This window comes from Osmerus mordax, chromosome 18 (genome assembly GCF_038355195.1).
Source record: "Osmerus mordax isolate fOsmMor3 chromosome 18, fOsmMor3.pri, whole genome shotgun sequence".
Classification (NCBI taxonomy): Eukaryota; Metazoa; Chordata; class Actinopteri; order Osmeriformes; family Osmeridae; genus Osmerus; species Osmerus mordax.
In genome coordinates this window covers 6,670,858-6,683,935 of record NC_090067.1, presented here as the reverse complement: position 1 = coordinate 6,683,935, position 13,078 = coordinate 6,670,858, and the positions used below count along the sequence as shown (strand labels likewise).

General features: G+C 40.8%; 1 protein-coding gene across 1 annotated transcript; it reads left to right on the top strand.

Annotated features, from left to right (window-relative positions):
- The first annotated feature begins 1,561 nt into the window (after positions 1 to 1,561).
- lrrc3b (leucine rich repeat containing 3B) lies at positions 1,562 to 2,347 on the top strand. Its single transcript, XM_067256362.1, has one exon. It carries the CDS (start codon positions 1,562 to 1,564, stop codon positions 2,345 to 2,347), a length of 786 nt encoding a protein of 261 aa, XP_067112463.1.
- The last annotated feature ends 10,731 nt before the right edge of the window (positions 2,348 to 13,078 follow it).

Genomic DNA, 13,078 nt, shown 5'->3' with positions numbered 1-13,078 from the left:
AAGCCTCTGACATTCCGGTGATGTGTTCTATGCCAGAGATTCCAGGCAGACATGGATCATTATTCTAAAATAACTGACTGTTTGGTTGGACTCTGGTAGACATGAAAGTCCTCCTAAACCACTAGTGACAGATACATGCCATCTCTGAGGGCTCTTCTATTGATGGATTCATATTCCATGAAGAGGGCCAATTGACAATTGCACAGGCTTTGCCAGTTGCAAATTAGATTAATTAAGCTTTTTTTTGGAAACTTTAATGGACAGTGACTCCCTTTAAACAAAATATATCACCTCAGTCCAACTGACATACATTACTGTTGGTCACACATGGAGCATGTATGATGCCTTGGGCATCCCTGTCACTGTATGTGCACCACATACAAAAGCACAGCGCAGGTTGTAATAAAACCTGTAGAATGACAGTTCTGAAGCTTAAAAGGTTTTGCCTGTTGGGGTGCAGCTGCCCGCAGGCCAGAGCAGCACCTGTACCACCATGGGGAACAAGGCCTCAGACAACACAGATTCTCCCTGCCTTCTCCCCATAACATATCCTGCCGTCCTGCCCTCTTCTCACAGCATGTAATGAAAAAGCAGTGAGGCCAGTCGGGGATCCCAGACACACATGGTAGATAGCATCATTCCTCAGTGCAGGAGAAAAAGAAATAGGCACCCATGGACAATCAGTGGATGTCCACTGGTCTGATTCGCGGTGACTCTACAGTTGTAATCCAATGGAAAGCTGACAGTGCTGACCAGAGTTTCAGGAATTCAAATATTATGTCATTCGTCCTTCTCAAATTCTGTGAAGACAATACTTTCGGTGAAGGAGGCACGCAGCCATTCATGAATAAATAGGGACGTTGTGTGTTTTTATACCGAGTGAGTGGATTCCGATCATACTGTATGTCATTATATTGTTTTGCCATTCGAAGGCTGTTTGGAGACTGTGACTTGCGTGACAAGAGTACGTGTCAAAGATAGCTGTGAGAGGGGAAGTGGCAGAATTGATCAGCCATGTTTAGCACGTCTTATGCACGGAGGTGGCTTTTACCAGCATAACATGTTTTGGTTTCTCCGTTGACACAGTGTAGGATTGTTATGAATGGTAATACAAGTAAACATTACAGTCCTCATCATCTCAAACTGCCTGTCCCTGAGCCATAACGTCAACCTCACCCACTCCTACAGTATTCATCTACATATAATAACGTCTCTTGCTTTGCATGCAAATGTTTCCATGACAATAGATGTTAAAGTTCCAGATTAATTGTGCACAGCCCTTTAAAATGATGCACGATCTAGGATGCTATTTAAACCTAAGGGTTCACTGATATTTCTCATCACATCCGTTCACCGACATAACCATACAATGATTTACTCCCTGTTCATTTTGGACTGTGTTGTTTCAGGCAGGAGTACGGAATGATATCATCTGGTCAGGCTTTCCTGGTGAGACTGGGAATACCGTGAGAGAACTCATCTCCAGCATGGGGTGTGCATGAGTGGCCAGTGGCTTGTGTTGGGGTCCAGGCCCCTGGCGGGATGCTGACGGCTGGTCGGTATGACTCCGCTGGACCTGTGGCTGTCACGCTCCATTCCCATGTGCCTGCTCCTCCAGAGCCTGTTGCTCATGGCCCTGTGCTTCCACTCGGCCAGCATGTGCCCCAAGGGCTGCACCTGCAAACGTGCCGACCCCCTCCTCCATGGACTCAACGTCACCTGCAGCCAGTCCCGGCTGAAAGAGATCCCCCCAGACCTTCCCTCCGACACCGCTCTCCTCAGACTTGACCACAACCAGATCAGCGCCGTACCCGACCGCGCCTTCCAGGGCCTGAGGCTGCTGCGGGAGCTCAACCTGTCCTACAATGCCGTGGAGACCCTGGGGGAGGGCTCCTTCGGTGGCGTGGAGGCCACATTGCAGCTGCTGGATCTCTCCCACAACCGCATCACTAATGTACACAAGGACGCTTTCGCCCGGCTCAAGGCTCGTGTTCTGGTGGACGATAACCCCTGGCACTGTGACTGTGCACTCCAGCAGGCGCTGGGCGGCATGGCCCACAACCACGAGGCTGCGGCCCGGGTCCTCTGTCGGAGCTCGGAGCTTCGTGACCAGGAGGGACGGCCCTTTCTGGCAGTGGACACGGACCTCTGTAACCTGGCCAAGAGGACCACTGACTACGCCATGCTGGTGACAATGTTTGGCTGGTTTGCTATGGTCATTTCATACGTGGTGTATTACGTTCGTCAAAACCAGGAAGACGCCCGCCGCCACCTTGAGTACCTCAAGTCTCTTCCCAGCAAGCCCAAGAAACCAGACGAGGCAGAAGACATCAGCACAGTTGTGTGACATCACGTAACATGTGACTGCATGACAAATGAACCCTACATGGGGGGAAAAAATTTGATAGAACCCACATTTCTAGTAATGTTACCAACAGTCTTCTGTCAAACTGTGTTGTGTTTTGTCCCCACTGTGATATGATATGATACAAATGAAATCGGGATACTGGGCAGTACAATATTCTAAACAAATATTTATAAATCGTTGAGATACTTTTTTGATGACTTCAGAGAAATACCCACTTTTAGTGTTCACTCAAATCTAAAGAAAATTCTAACAAATTAAGTATTAATTCATTTAAGATAATGGCAGGAAATGTATTATCTACGTATCAACGTTTCTAAAATGTGTTAAACTCGGATTTTGGAGTGCTTTCAATTTTTTATCTCAGGTTTGAACTTGTATCTTTTTAAAATCTTAAACATTTTAGAAATATCAAATTCTGGAAAAAATATATTATCGGACAACCACTTTTGTAAGGCATAACCTGCACACTTGTAGGTTACTGTGCACTTCCTCATTAAAATTACTTTTATAAACCATGGGCCCAAACACAATGAAATTACCTTTAATCTCCATATAACAGGGAATGGAATGGTTTACATGCATAATTAATGACCTCACTGATGTTGGCTGCAGAACACTGGTATGATGTACAGTACAATGCACTCCTTCCTTCATTTTGTGAAGTTAACGAACTGTACTGTATGTTCTTGTTGTCTGTAAATGACAAAGCTAATCTGTTGCATCTTTGTTGATGTGTGATGGTCACATGACAAAGCACAGTGGTTTATGGTAGATGTCAAACGTCATCCAAAAGAGTCTGAGGATTAAGTGAACTCTTAGTGTTTGTGGTTATCTGGTCCAAGTCAATGAGAATCAGTGATGTTAATCGTTACATGTTAGTGCATTTGAAATACTGAAACACAAGGTGCAGCAGTTTCCTACGTATTGTTCTGAAGTTCACTTTTACCACAATGCTTCCTGTGAAAGAAATTCAACTTCGCAGATTGAGTCTCACCGTAAATTTGTTCACAAACAAAAATGCTAGATTTTCAAATGAGATTGTAGACTGTAATCATTTCATCTATGAAATATCAACATCCGTATTCCATCCATGTATTCAGTCCTGCAGAGATGCACGCGTCATTTACCTTGCATTTAATAACACTGTGTGTACAGTAATGTTCCAGGCAGAGTATGAAAAGAAAAATGCAGCTGTCATTTTGTAATGGCTTCACAGTTACAAGCTCTGTAAGACACACCCAAAAGAGAGAGAGAGAGAGGAAGATCTACGCAAAAGAGGACAATAGAATTAAATGATCACGGGAGACCAAATGAAAAAAGAAGACCTGCTGGATGTCATTTGGCCAGTCTTTGTGGGGATCATACACAAACAATCATTTGAGTATTTCTTGAGCGCGGCTTTTTCAGCTACAATGAAGTCATACAGAGGCCTGTGGGATAAGGAGTTTCACGCTCCACAATTGCTATGCTTGAAGAGCTACAGACTGAGCTACAGTTGAAGACATGATATGAACATACATGGCTAGAATGCACATAACACCGTGCAAATGTAAATAGAAACATTGTAGTCATGTGAATTACTTGAAATCCCTTTAAATAGTTGTTCTTGAATGTGCTGTAGACATTTGCCTTGTCTTGCAGATGAGACCTCATAGTGTCCATGAAGGGTTCAGGAGTTGTCCTTTATTGCATGTTCTGCACACGAAGCACAGTGTAGCCAAGAACTTGAGAGCATTTCTAAGTGCCTGAAATACTTCTCTCACACTCTTTCTTTCCATTCAACCTAACTTCATTTTACTCGCTCCTTCCCGAACATGAAAGCACAGCCTTTTACTGGCAAATGTTCATGCATTTTGGAATCCAATCATGTCCAGGAGGATTTCTCAATCCATCCTACAGAAGAATTACTGAATGAATTTGTTATATTTTATGGCTCTGTAGTACTGAAATCGACCATCATATCATATCACAGCTAAACCTTCTTTTGTAACATCAAAGCAGCTTTGTGATGGTCTTTTTACCAATATAATTTTCAGGAGGCAGACATTACAATGTCTAATGTTTTGAAACGTGATCATATTTAAGACCTGGAACTGACTTCCATTAATACATTGTAAAGGCATGTCATAGAGCAAAGAAAATAAAGGAAATGTGTCAATTATAATTTAATTGTTTTGTTTTTTAACTCTGTTTTGGGGGCATATGATGTCATATCTACACTACGCAAATAAGGATCTACTGTATGAACTACCATAAGGAGATGCTTTTTCAGGTAATGTGATTTCATTTAGAATGTACAACACCTATCCTGTTATTTGATCGTGAGTCCACTGTGATTACAGAAGATAGCAGTTGCATTATTCAGCAGCTGCACTGCCCTCAGCGTTATTGATTTAATTCGTACATTCAGAACAAAAACGATTTATTTTCCGCTTAACTAAATGTTTATCTTGGAATAATTTGAAGATTTAGCTTTTTCTTTGTCCTACCAGTTTGCATATGACCAATAATATCGGTCACAAAATGCAAAGTACTACATCATGAATAAGGCATGTCAAGAAAACTGACAACGAGCCAATCTGTGGTGAATTGCAAGGAAGACAATGGCGTTTGAAGTGAGACAAGAGGCCGCTTCAAAGGTTTTGCTAAAAGCTCCAATGCTGCCATACATGAGTGCTCAAACAATTACTTGTGTTTTTCCTTGACAGAGGTACATCTGTACAATTACCTTCCGCTGTCAGCTGTTAAGGCCTGGCTGCCTGTTATGGATTGTCTCTTGAATTATAAACTGTCACAAGATTAAACTTAGACCGTAGACCTATTTATAGCCAAGAGGAGGTTTACCCAGAGTTATGCTTCAAAGTCACTAGAAGGCCCCAAGCACACACATGTAGTAAGCAGTAAGGAAAGTTTAGACAGTGAGGAGGTGGGAAATTTGTGAACTTGACACTTGAACAGTTATTTTGAGCAACTTGATTACATGATATTTCAAATACATTTTTAAGGATGGACATCAGTTACAAAACAACCTTTAAATACAATTGTTTTTTGTAGTCAGTCCTCTATTGAAAAGATACTGAACGAAATAGCTGCTTGTTTTTCCAGTATACTGTAGCGGACAGAGATGAAAAGTTGACTTACAGTTAACATACTTTACCATAACTTCTGCTACTGTATAAGATCCCCTCTATGAGTTTGTAAAATTGATTACTAATATAAAATAAGGGGCTCTGTCGTAGTCATGTTTTGTGGAGTCTTCACTTCTGGACAATTTAAGCTATTTGTCACAACTAGTACACAATTAGACCAGATTAATATAGTAAAACACATCTGATTACATTTGGTGCACTACGAAAATGTCACCTTTCCATAAGAGATTCAATCAGTACTTCTACTATTAAACTAATAGCTACTCTGTACCTCAGGTTATTAAAGATGTGTCCCTATCTCTACCCTATGTATCTCGCTGTATTGCAATCTAACGCTATATTGCTGCTGTCTTCTTGATTAATGTACCTGATGTGTCTGTATATTATTAAATTGAGTTTGAATAAACTAAAGAGATTAATATTGAATATAAAAGGCTCTCAAGCTCATGATAGCAATGGAACCCAATTTAAAATGCTTGGATCCATCACAGGTTTGTTTTACTCTAATGGAGTAATATGTTGATTTTGAAATATGACTTTACCATTTGTAAAACAGTTTTAGTACAGTAAAACACCAGCATACTAGTTAATATGACCTCTACTGTATGTTAAAATAGTAGCATTTACATTACACTTTAATACTTGTTTATACTTGTTAACTTCTTGTTTAAGGCATGAGTTCTATGATGAATGTCATTGATGTAGATTTCTGTAGAAACAGTTGAATGGAAAAACATGAGCCATCGTCCCTTGCATAACACCATGTTGTGATTGTTTGTTTTTTAGACAGGGTCGGCTGGTCTCCCAGTGCGTCGCTAAGGGGAACATTTATATGCATAATCACACACACTGCCACTAAAGAGGGGCCAGAGGTCTGGGGGCTCCAGGGGGCGCTCAGGTGCCAGGAGCCAGCAGCAAGTCCTGTCACTGGTGCTCTTTAAATACCTCTCCTCTGGGCATCGTCTGGCATTCACACAGAGCCTCCGTAAGCCTGGTAAGTGACACCATGGCCTCTGGTTACCGTGGCCGGCCTCCACTGGGAGAAAGGTTGTCAACTCAGATGCCTACATTTTTTCCACCCTGTTATTTCAACACAGTACCTTCCAACCAGGTGGAATTCCCAGACCCAAGACTTCATCTTATGTGTGACTGACCATGAGTCATACATGAAATCTTGTAGGAAGTCATAGGAGTTGTACTGCGTGTCAAATGTGTTCCTCTATCTACAGAGTATTTTCTTTAGACTATTTCTATAGACCATAAACCAGTGTGACTGGATTTTTTAGAAAGAGTATATTGCTTTTGACCAGATTGTTATCAGTTGATGGCATGCTGTTAGATGGCCATGAAAACAGTGTACCTTTACTGTTTACAGATCAGAGGGGAACCTTTTGGGATGATGACGATATGATGACGTAGTAAGATAGCGATTCTTTAATTTAGCTCATTACCTCATGCATAGTCTAAATAGCTCAATTGACAATACCTACTGTCCTTGTCTGCAAAATGTAACATTTGGTCATAATCTTGAATGTAAATGTACTCCTGGCATAAGGTTAATTTAGGACATTTTCATTTATGTAAATTGGCAGTAATGTGAGTTTTCATGAATTAAGTTATCTGTTGTTTTAATGTGTCACCGAGAATTTCCCCTGAGTTGCGTGCTGATCCAAACCATGCTCTTTGGTCTGATTTGGAACTGTAACTAATACTTTTACCTCCCGTCTGTAATTTCAGTAAAAAATACATAGTAAAGACAACACTTTTATATACAAATAGTCTCAACATTGCATTCAACTTTTTTTTCATATTGTCAAGGAACAGCCTTGTTTTACTCAATCTTGCAACTAACAGATCAATATGTTAACATCTTAATGTCATTTTCAAGACAAGTATACAAGTTGCCATTAATCTTACCTTTAATGAATGTTTCCTTTAATGAGACATAAGTATCATGTCACTCAAAAATATACACCAGTCTCAAACTCAATGACGTCAAGATACGTTGAATTACCTTTAGCAGTCGCTTTCTATCATGTAAACACACATTACAGTACCTATGTTTAAACCAGTGCAAGTATTAACGTGATATCAGTGGATAAAAAAAAATAAACCTCGGGGGAATGTTGGTTGGTGGACTTCTAAGAAACATCGTTTTAATTAGCATGAATAAGCCTTTCAAATAAAAAAGCCGTCAAGTAATACGCGGTCAAAGCGGCTCTCCTCGCACCTTATCAGAGCGTTGCAGCCCAGCCTCACTATGTCTGTCAGAGACGTCACTGGGCCATGGGAGGCAGGTAGAGCACCGTGGATTAGCTATATTAACCGACTGGTTATACATGGGATTTGAAAACTCCCTGTTACATAGTAGGCTACAACGTAAAGACAGTTCCATCTATTCTTGAACTATGACAATGTTATAATGGAACCAGAATGAAATGGGCAGCAGGACATGTCCGTTTGTTGGATAAGATAATCCTTTATTAGTCGCAAATGTGGATGTTGAGCCATTCTGATTTTGCATGCCATCACAACATAATTATAACAAAGGTTTATTAGTTCACTGTATTGACAATTGACAGTAAAATAATACATGTATTTGTGCTGTGGATGTTCTCATAACAATAATCCTATTCCTTTGGGCTGCAGAGAAAGAAAAAAGTCACTATCAACTGCTATTGAAAAACTATAGAGAACACTCGTTTTTCTTTGGGAGATTTATATAATATCAATCTCTATTTTTCAGTTTAGCATTTTGTTTGATACACTTTTCCAAACATAGTATGTCTGACGTCTGCATTAACTGTGAGGTTACTTGTTTATTATGAAGAAACTGCCTTTTTTCAGGCTCAAATGAAAATTGGTATGCAAACACGTGCATTTCATATCAATCATGATCGCTGGGGATCTTGATGCCTTCAAGTGCAAATGCAAAAGTGGCAGGGACGTCTCACAAAATGCTGTCTTAAGCAGGAATACATACATTTTCTTGTACGTTTTCCTCTTGTGGGTTCTCAGAATCATTAAATTGGGATTATAGTCAACTGCACAGTCAATTTCTCCTGAATGAGAGCCTGCTGACCATGAAGATCCTCAACAAGGTACGTGAGTGGAGCCATTTTTGAGTGGTTTTCACACCCTCTGACTGCAAACACTCGACTGGTTTCTCGCACCCTCTCATGTTCATCTTTACAACCTCCCATGGCTCCAGGGGGAAACCAAGAGGTGTGAAACCTCATTAAAATAATTAACTCAACATAGAATGTTGTTATACACTCATTGCTTTATCTGGCTATATTGTGAAAATAAATGTATTTAGCAAAATCCTGTTTAAATGGGACTAATTAGAGAGACATTCCTTCCAGATACCCGCTACAAAATCTTAGTATTTGTCACCTAAATAGTTTGAATGCAGTTGCATGGGTAAAGTGTCTTGGGAGGTGGGTAGTTTTATCATACCACATCATGTTAAAATGTGGTTTCTATATAGGACAGTGACACAGGACAGGAGCAAGACATTTCAGGACATTTCATAAATTGCATAAAAAAAACCTAAAGGAAAACCTCAAGTCCCAAAAGGTCCACCATGATGGATGTTGCAGTATAGTCAAAATGTGAAAAAACTGTTTTTTTTTTTTCTTGATACAGAGCTCCAATTGACTCAAAATGTTGTACATTTACATTTAGTCATTTAGCAGACGCTCTTATCCAGACCGACTTACAGTAAGTACAGGGACATTCCCCTGAGGCAAGTAGGGTGAAGTGCCTTGCCCAAGGACACAACGTCAGTTGGCACTGCCGGCAATCGAACTGGCAACCTTCGGATTACTAGCCCGATTCCCTCACCGCTCAGCCACCTGACTCCCACATGTACGTTGTACACATGTAGAATTGATGTCTTTCCATTTATATTTTAGTAAATAATCATATCATACAAAATGTCTGAAAGGGATGTATTTATGTAAAAATCCACATTGCCTCAATATCCAGGGGCATATTGTGTCCAGAAGGCTGACATTTTGTCTGGATACAGTATCAAATGAATGGCCGTGTCCAGAAGGCTAACATATTATCCGGATACAGTATCAAATGAATGGCCGTGTCCAGAAGGCTAACATTTTGTCTGGATTTACAGATAAAAAACTCTCATTCAGAAGCAGCGAAAGCCTCTTTTGTGAGTAGCCTTCAGTTGCTTTGACAGCCACTCTCAAATATGGACAAGTTCCATTTACATTTAAGCTTTTGTGTATATGTGCGTGGTGTGTGTGTTGATCGTTAGCTTCCTGACAGACTTTGAGGTTGGTTCCAAAGAGCAATATGTAAATTCCAGGGCCACTATTTGTGGAGGAATCCTTCTGTTTGCTTTCATGTGTGATTTAGGCAGCAAATCTTTAACAACTAAGCAGCAGAATGTTTTGCCAGTTGGCACAGAAATGGCGCAAAAACGTGTCTGGCTATGCAAGGACTTTAAAAACTGAATTCTCATTTAGCTTTTGTTTTATCAAGACACCTCTGCACTCTGGTGACGAGTCTCGTTTCCTCCAATCGATAATTAATTTACCGACAGGAAACAGGGGAATTTTAGCATCATTTACAGTAAATAAAGAGCTTTCACAGGCTTGTTGCCATTCCAATATTTCAAGAAAACTGACAAGGGAGAAGTTATGACATATTGCCTACTGGAAGTCTAAAGTGTTATTATTTTACAGACATGTTTCACAAGCTTAGATATATTCTTGTATTTGATGTATAGGATAGCACACATGGCTTCTACTGTGGAAGAGGGGAGTCAGTTGGCTGAGCGGTGAGGGAGTCGGGCTAGTAATCCGAAGGTTGCCAGTTCGATTCCCGGTCATGCCAACTGACATTGTGTCCTTGGGCAAGGCACTTCACCCTACTTGCCTCGGGGGAATGTCCCTGTACTTACTGTAAGTCGCTCTGGATAAGAGCGTCTGCTAAATGACTAAATGTAAATGTAAGAGTAGACCTGCAGGTAAATGCAGGGAGTCAGATGGTTGAGCGGTGAGGGAATCGGGCTAGTAATCCGAAGGTTGCCAGTTCAATTCCCGGTCATGCCAACTGACGTTGTGTCCTTGGGCAAGGCACTTCACCCTACTTGTCTCGGGGGAATGTCCCTGTGCTTACTGTAAGTCGCTCTGGATAAGAGCGTCTGCTAAATGAGTAAATGTAAATGTAAATGCACTGGCTATATGGTAGTGTGAGAGCATGCAGATGACATTACCATAGCATGCTAAAGTGTCTGTCTCACATTAAAGAACCATGAAGAGGTGGAAATAAACAGGATCATGCTAAGCTCTGTCTATCCCCGTGTCAGCACTGAGCTTATGGCTTACATCTATCACAACAGCATTCCAGACCATGGCTGCACAGAGATTGTGATTTCAAAGAAACTAAACTAATTTTCAGGTATCTATTCTTCAGTCAGGCAGAGAACCCAAGCAACAAGGCTCACTGTCAACAATTTCTTAAGCCCTTAGTAACCTATTTGTGGCAATACCCACTTCAGGTTTTTAGGGATGTGATCTTGATCTTAGTGAGGTTAGGTAAAAGCCCAAACAAAGCTGAAGCTAGAACTGGTATACAGTACAGCTTTTACTGTACCCCTACCTTTGTATCCATCCCCTGAATTGAAGAAGAGATTAGAAAGATCATGCATCTCACAGAAAAATGAAAATGATACATTATTTTTTTAAAGGAGCCAGGAACAGAATAATGGTTATTCAAGGGACACCCTTGGGTTTTTAATCACTGTGAGCTCCTCCAGGCAACTGGGATCCAATATTTTCCTGTGGAGAAATGAAGTGTTGGCGCGAAGAAGTAACCTTTGTGTTGTCAACTCCTCTCTCTACTTCTGTGTTTACATGGACGATACCAAGAAGGTTAGCCTCAGGAAAACCAACTGAAGGAACCCCTTACCTATGGATGCGAGAACTAAAAAAAAACACCCTCCAATGAAAATCAATAATGACAACAGGCTTTCAGTGTCCCACCCTGGGGAACTTCAAAGGGATGCAGTTGGAACTGGTAACAGGGAATGAGCTATGCCGCAGTGACAACTGGATTCACATAACAGAGGTTTTGCTTTCATGTGAGAACACCGGGCATATTTCTACCCCACAATTCCATTCCATGCAGATAAACAGAAGGTTAATTGTGTCCATATCTGGATAGATCAAGAATATAAAAATATAGTTAAAGAACCATGGTGTGATTGATTTACCTCACTGTGTCACATGACTGGATGCATTGCATCCATTGCAGTGGGTGAGAAAAATAAAGATTACCAGCATATTTGACACCATTTGCAGATAGAAATTGAGCCAGGCCTATTTTTACCGTAGCATTTGTACTGTAGTTCATCTCTCAAGAAGCCTGTTTGTAAAAAAAAAACAACGTGGATCTACAGGAGGGGCAAACCTTTTTTTCATCCTTTTATGTGGGCATAATAGGCTGGGTGTATAGCAGTTAACAGGACAGTCTCTATCGCTTTATTATGAAGGAAAAAATGTCTGCCGTATTTGTGCACATTAACAGGCTCTGTAGGACTGGAAGGTTCTGGGGGACACAGGCATCAGAGCTTTCAGTGGTGTGCTCTGGGGCACTGCCCTTTCTTCAACCATATCTTGTCTTAAACATGAGCCTTTCATACACTTCCTAATGAGCTGCAGCTGGGGTGGACAAGCCGTGCCTCTTATAGCACAAACCATTGCACACACACAGGTTCATGTTCATGGATGTGTGAATGCACATGTACATGCCAGCTCTGACACTCACTCTGCAAAGTCCTACTCATGTACAAATACATGCATCAGAGCGACCAAAGGATATTGCTTAACTATTTATTGTGTGGGTGACATTGATACAGGTTGAAAAACATATCAAAGGAGATTTGCCTATACTCATGTATGTTTTCCAGCTAATAATAGACCCACACTGACACCTTGGTTCTAGGCTATGTGTTTGGCTTACATTCAAGACAGATTAACAGTCTCCCTTTAAAGAAGAATATGGTGTGAAAATATTAGCCAGAGCTGGTCTATGGAGAGATTTTATGGAAAGCAGTCAACATCATACTTGCTGGTAATGGATAAGGTTTATGACTCTAACAATGACCGCCTGCAGGAGGGCCCATTTCCAGCCCCACATTTAAATGTGTTGCTGTCACTGTTCATTCCTACAATGGTGGCAGTTAATGTATTCCTAACACTGACATCTTGTGTGTGTTGCATGCCATAACTAACACATACAAATATATATTTTTAGTAGGGTCTGCTAACAATTTCTTTTTTAATCGTTTTATAAAAACTAATATCAAATTGTCACTTAATGGTTTTAAGGGTGTGGCACATAATCAGTCACATGATCTATGTAATTAGTCCTCTGTGGTGGAAATTTACTTAGACCAGACTTTGACAATTTTGCCACAGTGTTTTTGTTCCTCAAAGAGCAGTGACACACCTGGGGCACACAAAGTCAGTATCCAGATCTCATTCATACCAAATACATGTGAAGCGACATTTTCATTCCCTGCTGTGCCACA

Excerpts from the sequence above, each read along its gene's own strand:
- lrrc3b (XM_067256362.1), top strand. The coding sequence starts at position 1,562 with ATGACTCCGCTGGACCTGTGGCTGTCACGCTCCATTCCCATGTGCCTG.